Below are 18,173 nucleotides of genomic sequence, written 5' to 3'. Positions count from 1 at the left end.
TCAGAGGTTTAACATAGGCAAAGAAATTCAAAACGCAGCTCATCAAAAATCCCCTGAAGCCAAAACAATGTTGCACCAAACTGCCGTAAATCATTTAATTCTGCGGGACTATTTTTTAAGATGCGTAATGACATCACAAAAGAGGGGCATACCTGTCAAGTTGTACGGTTTCGGCGTAATTTGTACAAGTGAGCACTGATTTTTAAATCAGTATGTCATACGTTCAAAATCTCTGTGCATTACGTTTTTTCCCTCCGTTCGGACTTTGTCACTGTTTCGGCAACGAGACAATGTGCGTTACTACGTTGGTTGAATGAAACGAGAAAAGAGAGACACGGAGAAAGAAGAGCAGGAGTGGGAAGGAGGGAAGAGTGTTGTGACGCTGTTGCAAACGCGATGCTAAGCTAGGTGGCTCCAATATTTCCATGACTGTAGCAGACAGCCTACAATTTACGCCCACTTGATGCTACACTAGATATCACATGCTTTTTGAACTACATGCGAAATGACATCTTAAAGCAGTACTTTTCAGGGTCTGTTGGGTCTGTTGTAGTGAACCTTCCTAGCTAATCTAAGTAACTTTTCATCTCAAATACTCCTAAATTGGCAAAATCTTGACTTGAATCTATCTTTAAATGATGAAACAGTTTTAATACTTTTAGATGTCGAAAGGAGGCAGAAGGGATCTAATGCAAAAACGGGAGCAATCTTAACAACTTTAATGGTTAACTCACATTATTAAATGACTTCCAAACATAGCAAAGGTTACTTTTTTTTCTTTTTTTTTAATGAAAAAAAAAAAAGAAAACATGAAAGGTAACACCAGTTACTTTGTCAAGTAACTAATTACTCTTACATTCAGGTAGCTGAGTTACTAACTCAATTACTTTTTGGGAGAAGTAATTTGTAACTGTAATAAATTACTTTCTTTTTAAAAGTAAGATTAACAACGCTGGTCATAAAGATGTAGTGTGCAGAATGAAAAGCCATGCTGTGATGAAAGCAGAGATTTTATTTTGCCAATTTGTTGCCGTACACAATTCTCCTGCAACTATTGCTGATCACTTCTCAGAGTTAGCAAAAGAAATATTCCCTGACTCAAAGATTGCATCGAAGTAAATTTAATCAATTGACCTTTTTAATTTATAATTGGACACACTAACGAACAACCTTCAAGTCAAACTGAATTGCGAGCTGAAGTGCCATTAAGCGCAACCATCAAACAACATGATAGAAATTGCTAAAAGTGCTACATACAATTATAAAAGTCACTTAAATTTTAGTTATCATGATGTAGCTGAAGATATTGATTGTTCTCTGATTGAACCAGGTATACGTGACAATATTACCAATAAAATCATATGATTTTAAAAATGGAGTTATATTTTTGTTTTATATTGCACGCTATATAAAACGTATCATAAGTCACCAATTTGTAAGGGCATATGTCACTATTTGTACGCTTGCCAACGGCCTCGGGTTGACAGGTATGGAGAGGAGTTCTGTGGCCACTCGTTCTCAATCTGCAATGCTGAGTGTTCACGGAAGATGGCCACATGGTAAAATGTGCTTTTGTGAAAACTGAAGAAATGGGCAATGGAAAGTTTCCACCACTTCTGTCGAGCACATTGCAACATTCGGAAGGAGTCTCATCATTCCATGGATAATATCATGAAAATGAGCCAGAATATTGAAGATTTGCTGATTCGTAAAACCAATTCTAAAACATGAGATACTTTCAATATTGTTGATTTTAATGCAGGCCGCAATGCACTACTTAAAGTGCATAGCTGATCATTGGGCTACATTAGCCCTACGTAATAATATGACTTTTATTCTCGTTGTAATAGTACGAGAATAAAAGTCAAACTATTAATATGAGAATAAATGTCAATATTACCCATTATTTGGCCTTATTTCACACATTGCTGGAGATATCGGAGCGTATTCTTTTTTCTTCATCAATAGTATGTGTATTGTATTGTATTGTATCTATACATCTATCTAGCTACAGTATTAGTAACGAACGTTACGTAGGTAACTACGGTTCTATGAATCCCGAATGACCGCCAGAGCCGGTGCCGTAAGCACTAAATGATCCCTTCGCGCGTGTGAGTAAAAATACCAACGTTGTCACCTGTGACCCCAGGTTGACCCCCTGCAAAGGTATAAGTGTCAACCTAGATGCCGTCCCTACAGAACCTTCTCGCGTGGTCACGAGGATTCTGAGTGACTGAATGCTCTGGCGGTCATTCGGGATTCATAGAACCGTAGTTACCTACGTAACTTTTGTTCTATTTCATCCCTGCTGACCGCCAGAGGCGGTGCTGTAAGCACTGAATGACCAATACCAGCGGGGTCACGAAGAATCCCCAACCCAAACTTCACTGGGACCCGAAAACCACGCCCAGTGGGTGGGAGGAGGTGACACCAAAAATAGAAGGAGCCAGGCCCTGACCATGAGGCAGCGGCACAGACGACCTCCAGGGCCATCCCTCGAGGCAGCCCGGGAAGCCGCAATGCCCCAGGCAAAGTGACAGCATGCCCCAGATGGCAGGGGGCGTCTGATAAGAGCGACAATTGGATCCACGACCCAACGAGGGAGGCGCTGCCTGGAGAGGGCAGCTCCCCTGCCACGAACCCCATAGTAGGCAAAAAGGCGTAAAGACCTATGAAAACCCATCGTAGAGTCCCCACAAAACCCCAGGGCCCAGGCTGGGAACAACATCCCCGGCCCGACAATGCACCCCGTAGTCGGGAGAAAAAACAAGCAAGGTGTAAGGCAGATCGCTGTATGAGTCAGCCAACACTTAGGGCACAAAGGTAACCCCAGGCCACAGTGTGACACCCGAGCCCCCAGAGTGCAAAAACACGCACGACGGCCTGCCAAGAGTGCGAGCAATATGCCGACAGGCCAAGCAGAGGCAACGGTCAGCGGGAACGGCGCCTTGTGGGCAACCCACAAAGGGCCGGTTGCAGCCAGAGGCCAGAAGGGGGGCGGCACAACAGTCGAGCACCGACCGCAGACCCCAAACTGGGGCACGAGGACACCTGCGGGGCGAAGCCGCAGGGCCCCCATGAGGAATGCAGAGACCAGGCTGGGGCTCCCCACAGAGCCACCAGAGACCCTGGCGAGAGGATCAGAGATCGCAGCAACTCAGACCTTGAGGGCGGATGTAGAACGACCCAATCAAGGAGAGACAGCAACGGGGAGAGAACAGCACACTGGATCATCCCCACGGCCTGCATGCTACGCTACAAACAACCACCACCGGCCAGTATACTGAAGCTGAGTGGAGGGCGCCCAGGAGTCCAACAGCATCCTCCAGACGGAAACCGAGCAGCCGCCAGTCAGCAAGCCGGTCGCCTCCAGTGGCCAGACACGCTGGCAGAGACTGCGAGCATCGGGACGAGATACCGGGCCCCCAACTGGGACAGCAGGGGAGGCCACAAAAACCGCCGACAGATGGCCAAAAGGGGGCCACAGGCCGCAACAAGTGCCCACCGCAAACGCCCCCTCAAGCGACAGCCAGAACAGAGGGAGAGGCGGAAAGCGTACAGCAGGCCCCCAGCCAGGAGCGCGCCCAGCGTGTCCCGACCGAGCAGACCGGAGCGCACCCCCACAGAAAACCAGAGAGGGCAGCGGTTCGACTCCCGGGAGACGAAGAGAACGACCCCAACCCCGCCGAACACACACTGAATGTGCACACCACACCGGGACAGAGGCACCAGACCCTCGGAGGTAGACTATGGCAGGATAGCGCACCGGCAAATAGAACATAAGACCGGTAAGAAACGACGGTGGCAGCACCGTAAGGGGAGGGGCCAGCCACACAAGAGACTAATAGACCCCGTGCCCCCAGTGGATGGTATGGTACACCACGGCAGCGTCGTCCGTCCGTACAGCACAAACCACCCCAGCAGACACGGGCAAAAATGCCCTAGAGCAAGGTGAGCCGCAAGCAGCCCCGGCACATCGCCGTGATTGGCGCAGTCCAGTATAGACCAGCAGCCCCAAGCAGCCCAGCGCTGCCGATACCACCGAATCCCGAGCGACCGGCACCCGCAGTGACCAATTCGCGCCAGACAGGGGCCATACCCAACGGTACGCCCCACCACAGGCAGACACCGTACCCCCAGTTTCGAGGCAAACGCGCACCGGCAGGAGACACTGAGCCTCCGGAGCCATACAGCAACCAGGTAAAAGCCGGTCAGCCACCGTAGCAGGGGGCGCAATAAAAGATGACCCAGGGATACAACAGCGGACAAGGATGTCAGCACGCCCCAAAAACCGTGGGAAGGCCACACACGGGCACACCCGATCAACCCAAAAACGCAAGAGGAGGCGCAGAGCATCCACCCCCACGGGATGACTGAGGAGCCAACATGGCCACCCTGTTCATAGACACCCCAAGGAAGGCCACCCGCCAAGAGGGGAACAAGCAAAACATCCCCAAATCGACTCAGAAATCTCAGCGGGCCACGTGGGCAAGAAGAACGGCCCGACCGGCGCACGCCCAAGCACGCGACGGAGCACATACCAGCCAGTCGCCAATGCATGGCAGAATCTACACGCCCGTCGGCTGGAGGGGGGACGGATCCACCCCCACGGAACGGGCGAACACCCTCGGGGAAAGAGGGAGGCCAAACGGGAGCATCCTGGACTGGCAGAGGCGATCCACGAAGGCAAGGCGGAGAAACTGCCCACGGCGAGGATCAATGGCCACACAAAGCAGGCATCCCACAGGTCCACAGAAGAGAACCACTCCCCCCGGGCGACCACCCGCAGAGGTAAACAAGCGGAAGGTGCAAGCCTGAAGAGCCACAGGCTCGATGACCAGAAGACAAGACAGCAACATGCCCGGAACTAGAGCCGTCACCCGGCCTATGACTGTTGTCACCCTGACCCGGTGGGCTACAAGGGGCCAGCGAGGAACAGGGGCACGGACCCGTGGGACCAAGCAGACATCACCCAGGGGACCGAAATGCGAGCAGTCCAGGAACCGAGCTGCTGGCGGGAAAACCGACGGCCAGCCTACAGGCCTTAGCCCCGCCCCCTGGCTGTGAGGAGGCCAGGGGGAGCCGGTGGCCAAAACTGCCCGCGCCCGACGCGGAGGCAAGCGGGCGGGGTTACAAAAGGAATCAGCCGAACGCCCGGAGGCCTGCCGGGGACCCTAGCCCCCAACAGGGGAAAGGCGCGCCGAATGACAAGGACAAAACGCAGCAGAGGGACCCCCAGGGCCACCCGCAGGAGTGGCGCCTCGACGCAGGCATGACTGCCGATGCCCGGCCGTATAGGCCGCAAAAGGCCAACCCCAAGGAGAAACCACAACAGAGCCGAAAAGATGGCCGGGTACAACAGGAACGCCATGGAGCGTCCCCGGGCAGCCCCAGCCGGGGGAGAATGAGCACGGCAAACCCAGCTACGAGCCCGAACGAGGCAAAGGGCGGACACGCGCAAGGCCGCGCCACCGAAGCCCACCGCTGGGGCATCAACACCACCCTCGGCTAGGGCGCCGAGACCAGCAAAAGGCGAGCTAGGAAATCACTGACGCACGCAGCCGAAGCTAATGGCAGCACACAGGAGGACGAGGACACCCCCCAGGGGACAATGAGGGACGCAGTGGCAAGGCCAACACCCGCCATGCGGTCCAGGCCGACAGCAGCCAGACCACGCATGGACGCCAAAGCGCAGCCAACAGCTGAGAACAGCGAGAGAGCCGCAGGAACACACCAACCAGGGACAGAAAAACCTGAAGCGGTCCGCCGGTGCCGAAAGCACCCGCCGGTGCTGAAGCAGGCCGGTGAGGCGAATCCAGCTGCAGATGTACCAACGCGCTGCGCAGCACCGCCAGCCAGGAAACATCAGAGGAACCAGCGACAAGCCCCACGAGGAGGATGAAGAGCCGAGCACTGAAAACGCAACGCCTGACCACCCATGTCACCATGGAACAGGAAGCAGAACCGCCAGAGGCTGCCAAATACCAGAGGCAAGAAGCCGGTCGGCCCCCGCCTCCACCAGACTCCGGGCGGACGCAGGAGCCAATGTAGCACGGCGCACCAGGCGCCCACAAACGACAAGGGGCAGCGTCACATAAGAGAACGTGCCCCCAAGCACGAACTGGGGGGGCAGGGGCAGCCAGCACCAACCCCCACAGCCACCGACGGGACTAGGGGAATGCATGCCATAGGCAGACGCAACATTGAAGGGGGCCGAGGCAACCGCCGGAGCAAAAGCCAGTCCCGCCCCTGGACAACGGGCGACGGACAGGGAGGAAGCAACACTGGAGCAAGCCCACAGCCGCAAACCCCACGCAGAAACGTCAGACAGGTCATGGTAGGCCGAGCACCTGTCCGGGGCGTCTCGCGACCCAAGGAGGGAGCCACATGCAACACACAGGGAGAGCCCTGCACGGCCAACGCAATCGCGTAGACAACAGTCGAGGGAAGGGGGCGAAGAAGCGACGGGAAACAACGTAAAACCGTGAAAGCCAGCCGAGGGAAGGGGGCGCGAACGCCACCTGCACGGCAAGCGCAGCCAGGCTAGCGAGATAGCCAACCCACGACACCGACCGCAAGAAGCGACGGGAAATGACATAACACTGTGAAAGCCAGCCGAGGGAAGGGGGTGCGAACGCCACCTGCACGGCAAGCGCAGCCAGGCCAACGAGATAGCCAACCCATGACACCGACCGCAAGAAGCGACGGGAAACCACGTAACACCGAGAGAGCCAGCCGAGGGAAGGGGGCGCAAAAGCCACCTGCACGGCAAGCGCAGCCAGGCTAGCGAGATAGCCAACCCATGACACCGACCGCAAGAAGCGACGGGAATCGAGGCAACACCGTGAAAGCTCGCGTACAGCCAAAAAGGCTAAGCAAGCGGCAACGGTAACCAGCAAGGGGGACGACAGTGCCGACCCCGAACACACGCCGGCGGGAAAAAAGAAACATGCGAACGCAGCCGGCGGCCACGCAAGCGGTGAGCCAGCCAAGATCACTCACCCAACGCCATCAGCCGGGAAGGGGATTGCAAACGTAGCCATCACTGGCACGGGCTGTCAGCGGCACGGGCAGTCAGTCGCTCCAACGAGGAAGAAACAAACAAACTCCACACGGCCGAACTGCTGACAAAGTGACGCAGCCTAAGGAGGGCGAATCCAACTCGCAGCTCCGACACACAGTCAAAAAGGCTTTACACGACACCAACAAGGCAGCAACTGCCACGCGAGAAGAAAAAAGGGACGGCATCGAGGTTGACACCGGAAGTTATACCTTTGCAGGGGGTCAACCTGGGGTCACAGGCGACAAAGTTGGTATTTTTACTCGCACTGCGCATGCGCAAAGGGATCATTCAGTGCTTACAGCACCGCCTCTAGCGGTCAGCAGGGATGAAATAGAACTCAAGTCCTCAGGTGAAAACCTACAAATCATGCTCGTCTTCATACTGGCTTCATTAGTATCGAGCACAGCTATTCTATCAAGAGCAACCGAGCTGAGTCATTGCCGCCAGTATGCATTGGGTGCTTAAAACATGGCGCCCTCCGTACTCAAAATGTTTACTCAATATTATAGATTTTCAAATCAATGGCAATATTTTATGTGTTTCTAATAACATTTTAGTACAAGAGACAATTGTGGATTATCAGGGCCTCCATCAATGTTCCCTCTAATTTTTTGTGTGTCTGAGCAAACACACCTGCTCCCTGAGCACACTGCGGCCCACGGTGAGCAACATCAGATGTGTACCGTATTTTTTGGAATATAAGTCCCACCAGCCAAAAAATGCGCAATTAAAATGTAAAAACATATATGTCGCACCGGCGTATAAGTGAAATTTTTGGGGGAAATTCATTTGGTAGAATCCACCACCAAGAACAGACATGTCATTTTGAAAGGCAATTTAGAATAAAAATAATAATAGAGAACAACAGGCTGAATAAGTGTACTGTATGCTAACATTACATGACTCATAAACAACGAACTGAGAACATGCCTGGTATGTTAATGTAACATAGCGATTTAGAGTTATTCAGATAACTATAGCATAAAGAACATGCTAACTAGCAACAATGATATAATAATGTGTGAATAAGTTCACATACAGTATAAGTCGCTCCACAGTATAAGACGCACCCTCTGCCAAACTATGAAAAAAAACTGCGATTTATAGTCTGTAAAATACGGTACATGGCGGCCACACACCAGTATCACGCCTTTTCACGCCTATTAGCATTTCTACTCCCCGTAAATTATCTAGTATTAAGAGCATTTAATGATTAATATCCATAATTAAAATATCTTTATAAATGTCTCTAGAATACACACCAATCTGACTTAAAATGTACCTTATTTTTCACATCTTAATATATAGGACTAGCATTTGGTGTACTGATATGTCAGTGCTCTCATCTACTATCGGTGTATGCCAGGGTGCATTTTTAACACTGCACATTATCTCGTTCTCCACTATCTCATTTATTGAGTTTACAAATTCAAAGGCATGGTTTTTACTTCGCCAGCTTTCTGGTATACTTACATACTTTGCCATGTGACTGCGGATTTGTTGAACTGACACCATTGACGGATTCATTTAGATGGCAAATAAAATATCGTCAATGAGAACTTCAACTTCCTCTGGGTCAGATTTTGTTTTGTGGGACAGCTCGTTTTTCTGTCGGTCTTTTTGCATTCTCCCGCAATAATGTACCAATCGCCTGTCCCATCTTGAGTCTTCGTAATTTTCAACAGCTTTCAAATGACTTCTCTGCTGAATATGACACTTGAGGTAGTCCAACTTCCATTCAGTCCGCATTTTTCCCTCTGAAAACTCAATTGGTACTTGGGCTTCGTGGCAAATATCAGACAGTTTCACCGCTTGTTCATCTATTTGCACATGCTCCGACAGCCATTCCATCTTATATGAACCGCATTTCTTTTTTACTTTGGCTTGGTGAGTGGATGTGTCGCTGCCCGTTCTTTTCGTCATGATAAGGGGTTGGCATTTGCGTCTCTCAACTCCGCCGCACTCACGCACTGTTGATAGCTTGCTAACCTACTCCGCGCGTGTAGGCTGGGCTATACACAAGCAATGTCAATGCTATGATTGGCTGCGTAGCGGAAGTGAACCTTATCGTATCATTTGCTGGACACCTGTCACTCACCGAGTTACAACGCAATTAGTACGTTTCTGTTGATTTTTTTGTGTGCGCAGCATAGAATTTCTTGTGCGCAGTGTAGGTGCCAGCAGTGCGCGATTGCGCACGCGCGCAGCTTAGAGGGAACAATGGCCTCCATTACAAGTCCTCATACCCATGGTTCTGAATGCAGCTTTTTAGCGATGATACTGGAATGGCGTACCGCACGGATGCTATTTTTAGACCGTGACGTCACATCGTAAAGCGGAAGTAAAGTAGAAGTGGGACATTATAGACCCGCCCTCGCATAGAAATAATGGTTGAAAAAATGAAGAAAATCAACTTGCGGACTTTTAACGGCAGCTCGGTGAATCCATTCACATTTCATGCAGTAAACATTTTGTTGGGTTGGCATGGCCTTTCAGAGGACAAAAAAGCCATTTTGATATTTTTAACTTTTTTTTTAGGGTGACGTTGTGCCGTGCTGCTTGTCTGACAATGAATGACCTGAAAAGAATTAAAATGGTATCTGACTGCCAGTTACCTTTTCTGTTGTTTAAAAAAAACAAAAACACTTTAGTAAGGGGGAAGTGTAAATTATAGAATTAAGATGTTTTATCAATGAAAATTTTAAAAGTGTTCGTTGGCTGTCACTGAGTAGCATTTGCTATCGCTACACAAAACTAACTAAATTACCCCCAAGAATGGTCAGAGACGTAGGACAAAAAGAGGATATAATATATAAAAAAGACAGGGCTGGTGGTAAAGGATAGCTTGTTGAAACAGGAGAATGTCATTGTCAGTCGCGTTTTTTTTTTTATCTTTTTCAGTCTTCGACACTCAAGCCATCTCATTAACTCAACATTTTTATGTTCTTCCACATCTTTGCCAGTGAATTTGGCACCAGGGACATCATTTTCAGAGAGAATTGGTAGTTTAGCTCTGTAAACATCTTCGTACAAGATTTCCATTCATTTCCTATTAGGGACAAACGGTGGGGTGTCCCTCCCTTAGCAACAGTAGCAAATGTCATGAATATTAATGAGCTGAAGTGACGTGTTACTTGCGGTACGCCATTGATACCTCTTTGACCAGAGTCAGGGTGGAGCCAACCCCCAGTTTAGATTTAAGAAAGACTGGGGACCCATAGCAGCACAGCCTTCCTTGGGAAATAATGGCAATACGATCAGCAAGTATCTCTGCCTCATCCATGTAGTGAGTGGCCAGGATGATTGTTCGGTCTGATAAAAGAACAAAATCAAAACACATCCAATGTTGGTATTTTGCAACTGTTACTTTTGAGAAACCCATTTTTGACTCCCTCCGGAAATTCACAGGCAATCAAGAATCAAGTAAATGTTTGAACTACGTGTCACTTTAAAAAGCATAAATAGCATGAACCTCTGATTCATAATTCCACTTCACCTTTGCGATATTTCAACAACATGTCCCAGATCCCTCGACGGGTGTTCGGGTCCATCCCTGCTGTAGGTTCATCCAAAACAACCACCTTTGGTTGGCCGATTAATGCAAGTGCCACACTCAGCTTTCTCTTCATTCCACCTGGTAGTGAAGCAAGAGGTTTTTTTTGCTATATTCAATCAATGAAGGGTCCACACCACCACCCACTCAAAGAAAGCTTTAATCGAGCCAATCTGGTATCCCATTCGCCTTCATAAGGATAAGCGGTGCAGGTTCTGGATCGAACATCACCATATAATGGGAATTTGAATTTTAAAAACATCGAGCAGAAAGTTATTTATTCCCATAAAAACAGACTATTTAATGATATTCACAAAATTTTCACATTGTTTTTCTCAGAAATGGTGTAAAGATGCTCACAACCAATTAGGCTATAAAATTTTAATTCGAGCATAAGTATCATTTGCTTATTTATTGGCATCATTTACAGTGTTGTCAGTATCACGTTACTGTAATCTGATTTTTACAGTAATGAGCAATCTAATGCGTTCATTTTTCCAAACCAGTAATCTGATTAACGTTACCTTCCTTAGGCTCTGAGTTACAATTGGTTTTGCCTCATAATGTATGTAGAATGACAAATTTTGTGACCATTTATGAAGAGAATTTCGAAACAAAAGTTTCTCTTGAGATTGGGAGTGACATCGTGATACAAGCAGAAGGAGCGCACAAACAGGTGCATTTGCTCACAGGGAACACAGCCATTATTTCACATTTCAAAGCAAAGATGACAAGAATGTCTAAGTGTATTGCAAACTTTGCGCTGGCTCAAAAACTCTAAAATCTCCACATTCCCATTTAAGGAAACACCTGGAGTCACAGTACAGCGTGATTTCACTTGAAGTAAAGCATTTAATCTTCAGGCCCCCCGCCTCACAAACAGATGAAGCTGGATTTTACCAACAAAGCCCCAATAAGTGGGAGTGAGCTGAAAAAGTTGGTCGGACGATTTATTAGCAATAAAATGCGTCCGTTAAGTACTGTTGACTCGCCCTCTTTCCGTGCAATAATAGAAAAGATCCATACAAGCAACAATGCTATCTTGCGGATCTTGAAAATGTGACCTAAAAAAAAACAACAACAAAAACATTCTATTATAATTTTGTGTTTATTGTTTGTTGACATCACTTTTCAATCCATACAGACCTCTAAAATATAATAATGTCAAACATTGTGGTATAAATATAGGTTGTCATGCATTGACTTGGTACTCTTCCATAAGAGTGATACAAAACCGAGCTGATTAGCACGTGAAAGCTAGTTGTCCAGCAATACTCACAAATAAAGATAAGTGTGAACGTCACAAAGGGCCTCTGAAAGAGTTGAACATTTAAAAGAGGTAACGACTGTCACGGAAACGCGAGCAGGCTGGTGGTGTGTGGACCCAAAAGCAGGGAAAGGAGGCGAGGCAGATTGACGGTGCAAAAATGATTTAATTTCGGCAAGCGAAAAACAAATAATGATGAGATTCCAAAAAACATAAGTTCATAAGTAGTTAAAATTGAGATTTGGCATTTAGTATGTGAGGAAATGAGGGGAAATAAAAATTAGGAGACAGAGGTTGGGGTTATTGCTGTATTTGTCAACTTTTATTTTGCAAATCATTGAAAAATTACAATTTTGAATGAAAAATAAATTTAAAAAATTTCTGGCTCCGTGGCGACCTTCACGTCGGGGAGTTCTGGCAAGAAATTCTAGCCACTTTCACCCCAGCCTATTACTGAGTGCTTTTCTGCTTGTCTAAGGAATCACCGCCTTGTAAACGAACCCAAAAACCTTCCTGACAATCGTCAACATTGATGAATCAAAATGGTGTAGGCATGTGTGGCGGTTGGTTGCTGTAACAGAGACGATAAACGGTCATTTTAGTAGTTAGTGTGTGCCCATTGTTAAAAGGGTTGTGTCGACAGCCGTCAGAAAGCAGCGAAAACATCAATAGTCGTGATGCCAACACGATTGCAGACATCATCAGACGGAGACTACGAAGCTCGTAGCGATGGCCGTGCAGCAAAAAGGTGATTGCAACAACAGGTGTTGTGCCGAAAAATGGCCGCCCCGCGTGAAATGTCCCGCCTGACGGGAGCTCCCACACGGAAACGACTTTCTTGTACCATGAATATGTATTATTTTACTCTACTTGAACTAATAAATCTTGTACTGTGAATATGTATTATTTTACTCTGCTTGAACTAATAAATGTCATACGTGTGTGATTGTTATTGGGATATGGTCGTGAAAACCTGTAAACTAATACATTTCTGTTCAAAGAGGGTTATGTGGCCCATTCAACCATTTATTACTGAAATACAGTACTAATATTTTGTGTAATTTAATTATTTATTTAAAACTAATTTTACAGTCGTAAATCCATTACTGTAATGCGTCCATGAAAACATTTTACAATAAAGCATTATAAATAAGCGCTCCCGTCAGGAGGAACGTTTTACGCGGAGCGGCTATTTTTCGGCACACACCGGCCCGTTGTCGAACCGCTGATCAAGTTTCATTTTACAATCGTGACAATGGTGACGATCAGCTGCCCAAATGTCGGTTTATATTCGGGCCGGTGCCGATTTTGGGTACCCGACGCCTCATCGTGACATCAACTGGAGTATGACTGGAAATTTTGTGGTCTCCGGACGATTTCTCACGCACGGAACAGGACTGGACGGGAGGAAACATTGATTTGGGCATCAAATATGGATCTGGCGACTGGATCGACCAAAGCTTTTCCAAATAACGGCTTTCATGCAACTCATCCAATGAGTTTACAGCGTCTGAAAGCACCGGGGCTTCCATAATATGCAAGTTAATCCACCTTTAGAAACCATCATTGAGAATACGGACACACAATGGCAGCACAATACAGCGATCACATGATTGTGTGACGTTGGTGATTGGGGTCTATTGAGTCTGGCCACCATTCAGCGGATAAAATTTCAAGGGTGGAGCAAGCCACAGCAAACAGACAGCGAAGTGGACCAGTCAGCAGTGGGCGAACGTGAAGTTATTAAAGCGACGAGGGACTTGCGTGCGGAAGTAAACATACGAGTAGAGCTCAGTTTATTCAAAATGGCTAGCGCGAGACAGACTGTTGTCAATGACTTGTGTCGATGTGTTTTTGGTAATTTAAAACTGATTTTACCGTGGATTGGAACATATTCTCGGCTCTCCTGTTCGCCATCTGTGTTGTTGTGGAGACGACTTTTGACACGGAAGAGTGACGTTGCTCGTTAAGAACACGTCACGCAAATAAACAAATCTGATTGGACGGCTGATTTTGTGCTTGCTCGAGAGGCCGTTAATGGGCTGGGTCCCAGACTATTCTCACAGTGTTTGAAAAATACAGGGAGAACAGTCTGGCCATGCCAGGCAAGGTGTTAATCACATTGTAATAACAATTGTGATTTATTTTATTGTGTTTGTTTTTTAAGTTTTTTTTTGTTTTTGAATGGTTATTAGAGCATTTTTCTTTTAATTATTACATTTGTTCGTCGTTGTCTTTTTTATATAATAAATTACAAAGCGATAATGTGCTTTTTCACTGTGTTTAAATATGTGTAGGGAAAATAGTTATTGTGGGGTGGGGGGTGCCTACAAATTTGTTGGCCAGGGTACCAAATTGGTCAGGAACGGCCCTGTTATTGCCGTAGAGCTTGAAAATATTCATGCATCATATGGAATCACAAAGTTGTGGCCACAGTTTCAGATAATGGGTCCAACTTTGTCAAGGCTTTCAGAATCTATTACCCAGTAGAGTCCAGTGATGAGACAGGGGAGGAGGAGGGGCCCACTACAGATGATGATGTCAACTTTTCAGATATGAATAAAACTCTCTCAGCTGAGAATGACATCAATGGCCAGGTGACACTACCCCTACACTACCGGTGTGCTCCACATAGCATGAACATCATTGTTATAAATGAGGTGGACAAATACCTGGCAAGCAGAGATCAAAGCTGTGTACAGGAGCAGCAGAGCGAAATGTGCCGCTCTTTGGAGCAAAGCAAGCCAGTCTCCCCTTGTTGCAGAAAAAGTGGAGGAAGTCCAGACATGAAAACTCCTCGTACAATCGGGGCCGGATGAATGGGGGGGCTGGGGTGGGCACGGCCCACCTAGACGTGAGGTGTGCCCACCCAATCTAAATGTCAGAAATATCTATTGTACAGTATATAGAGAACACACCGAGAGTTGGTCTCACCTACCTTTTTATTGCAGGATTAACGGTTACTGTTGGCCGCAGCCATGCCGAACAAGCAATCACCAAAACAAGCTGTTTTTCCAACCTCGTTTGTTTTCCACGTGCTTCCTCTCTCCTCCAGACACATTCTCGCAGTCGGACATCCGGCCATTAATGACGTCACCAGCCACAACAAAGCGTTGCCATATTGAAATGGGGGCAAACACGGGTCACAAGCAGTTGCTCCGTCGTGCATTGTAGTACAACCTCGTTGAACTTTTGTCTTATTTGCGGTCTTTTTTCCGTCGGAATGACTAAAAGTTGCCGTGTTGCAGGTTGTAACACAAGGAAGAGTTCGGAGCCCCATTTGAAGTTCTTCATTCTTCCTCGTGAGAAGGACAAGCAAATGGCTGAAAAAAATCCATCAGGGAACAGTAAAAGACTGTTCCGTGGACCATTCTCACCAGTGGGAACCTAAATCCAGGCACATTTACGTTTGCATCCGACATTTTGTTACTGGTGAGTAAACTGTAATCGATTTTTTTTTGGCCCCAATTAGCTGCTAGGATTCAATAGACTAGGCAGTGGTTATTATTACCGTAACCGACAACTCGCAAAGCGTTATTTGCCTTTTGCCGTGAAATGCTCTGATCGGTATATTATTGGCCTGGTGGGAATTGTTATTTTGCCGTGACATGTTCACGGCTAAATAACGCTTGGAGGCGAATTACCGGTTAAGGCAGAAATAATCACTCCATATATACTACCAGTTTTCTTAGTTCCACACAGTACATATTCCTCGCAATTGATAAAGGTCAACTCACTGGGTGACTTTGTGAGGTAGTTGTAGATGTTTCTGAACTCCATTGCAGGCAATTCCTTTGGATTGTTTATCCAGCTATCAGCTGTGACTTTGTATGGGCAGATTTGCAGGCCAATACACGCTAATTTTAAGTTGTATCGCCCCCTCGAGTCTGTCGGCAGTGACTTGTGATAATAATAAGTCATGTTTAAGACGTTTTTATGAAAAAAAAGACGCAAAACACAGCTGAAATATATGAATTTAGGACATTTGTCTACAGATGTTTACCTGTGTATGCCCCCATCTCAAAATGGCCACACGTTGCTATGCGAGATGATGTCATCACGCTGACTGTGAGACTAAGTAGATAAATGAATGAAAAACTCAAAAAATGATTGCAGCCTCAACGGAACACAAGCCAGTGTCCTACTTACGCCGGTCCCAAGCCTGGAGAAATGCAGAGGGTAAAAAAAAAAGCCTGCATTGGGGGTGCCCCCTCAAGATTTCTTAGTGCCCACTCTGGTGGGTAGACCAAGATAAGGGCCTGCGTACCATCATCCACAAGGTGGAATTCCCATACCTGTCAACCCGAGGCTGTTGGCAATCTTACAAATAGTGACGTATGCCCTTGCAAATTGGGGACTAATCTGACGTTTTATATCGTGTGCAATTTGAAACAAAAATAAAACTCTAAAATAATATGAATTTATTGGTAGTATTGTTACATATAACATGGTGCAATCAAAGAACAATCTATATTTTCAGCTACATCATGAATACTAAAATTTAACAGTGACTCCTCTGCCTAATTTGGTCAATGATGAGATGTACTCTAGATTCTCATCATTTAACCGCTGGTTGTCTAGATGGTGCCCAGAAAACGATATACACAGTAGTCTTTAGTCTTTGATAACTGGCACGCATTTTGGGGCAAGTCCGGGCTCATGCGCCGAGACGGCATTCATCCGACTTGGGACGGTGCTGCTCTCTTAACTAGAAATTTGGCTGCCAAACTGAGTCTCCCAAAGTGACACTTCAGAGTGGGGGCCCGGGCGCAGTGTTGTAGTGTAGAACACAACTCTGTTAGTAGTGATCACTCGCCTCTTTCTGAGCTGTCACAAATCCAACATTCAGGACAGAAGATAGAGACTGTGTCCGTGCCTCGTATAGTGAACAGGAGAAAACAGAGTACTATAGGAACGAGACTAAAGAATTTAATACATATAGCCCCTGATAACAGTGAAAATAAAATAACTCTTAATAAATATATAAAATGCGGATTATTAAACATCAGGTCAATCTCGCCCAAATCTCTGTTAGTTAATGACTTAATTGGGGATTATAATATTCATATTTTGGCCCTGACTGAAACTTGGCTTCAGCAGGATGACTTTGTTAGACTTGATTAATCCACACCCCCAAGTCACGTGAATTTTCATACATCTAGAAGCACGGGCCGTGGAGCGGGGGGGGGGGGGGGGGGGTGTCAGTAATATCACACTCTTGTTTAGGTATGAGCCCAAAAAGTAAAGATAATTACGTTTATAACTCCTTTGAAAGTCTAGACCTATCAATTATAGATGCTAACTGGAAAAGCCAAAAACCAGTTCTTTTCATAGTGGTTTACCGTCCCCCTGGTCCCTACTCACAGTTTTTGTTAGATTTCTCCGACTTTTTATCCAGTATTTTGTTAAACTGGGATAGAATTATAATTGTAGGGGATTTTAATATACATGTTGATGATGGAGGTGACTCCCTTGGTAAGGCCTTTAATGACCTACTAGATGGGACTGGCTTCATTCAAAATGTAAATAAACCAACTCATAGTCACAAGCACACCCTGGACTTGATTTTAACTTACGGTACGGAGATTAGTGATCTTAGTGTCCATCCCCACAACCCCGTACTGTCTGATCATTTTCTAATTACCTTTCAGTTTGTGCTTCAAGATAATCCGCCACTAATGACTAGAACTCAGATGAAAAGGACATTATGTGATTGCTCGGTTTCAGAGTATAAACAGACAATTCAGCCTATATTTGCCTCCATGTCATCTAATTATGAAGGAATAATGTCCGGCCTTGCTGTTAATGACAAGTTTGTTGATCGGGTTATGGTCACGCTTCGTACTACCCTCGATGTTGTTGCTCCCCCCAAATTAAAGTTTGTCAAGCCGAGACGAGCCTCTCCGTGGTATAATGCTGAAACACGCTCTCTTAAACAATCGACACGTAAATTAGAAAGACTTTGGCGCCGTTGCAACACACACTCTCTCTGCCTGGAAACACAGTTTAGTGACATATAAGCAGGCCTTGCGTACGACTAAAACCAGATATTACTCATCCTTAATAGATGAAAACAAAAATAATCCTAGGTTTCTGTTCAGCACTGTAGCAAGGCTGACAAACAGTCACAGCTCAATAGAACCTTATATCCCAACCACCCTTAGCTGTGATGACTTCCTAAAATTTTTTAACAATAAAATCGCAACTATTAATAAAATAAATGAATCACTTCCAGTTATTAGGTCTGATAAAGTGCAGACAAGGAATTTAAAATCTCCCATAAACCCCTC

General features: G+C 46.6%; 1 protein-coding gene across 1 annotated transcript in view; it reads right to left on the bottom strand.

The window, feature by feature from the left end:
- The window catches only part of LOC130912442 (phospholipid-transporting ATPase ABCA1-like), a 383,631-nt gene that overhangs the window by 217,727 nt on the left and 147,731 nt on the right, over window positions 1–18,173 (bottom strand). The window contains exons 19-20 of the mRNA XM_057830543.1: window positions 10,560–10,697; window positions 10,218–10,375 (exon numbers count right to left, since the gene is read on the bottom strand). Of these exons, the coding sequence (XP_057686526.1) occupies window positions 10,218–10,375; window positions 10,560–10,697 (296 nt within the window). The remainder of the gene's footprint in view (window positions 1–10,217; window positions 10,376–10,559; window positions 10,698–18,173) is intronic.

This window comes from Corythoichthys intestinalis, chromosome 1, assembly GCF_030265065.1.
Source record: "Corythoichthys intestinalis isolate RoL2023-P3 chromosome 1, ASM3026506v1, whole genome shotgun sequence".
In the NCBI taxonomy this organism is placed as follows: domain Eukaryota; kingdom Metazoa; phylum Chordata; class Actinopteri; order Syngnathiformes; family Syngnathidae; genus Corythoichthys; species Corythoichthys intestinalis.
Note: the sequence above shows the minus strand (reverse complement) of the source record. Positions and strands in the feature narration are given on the sequence as shown.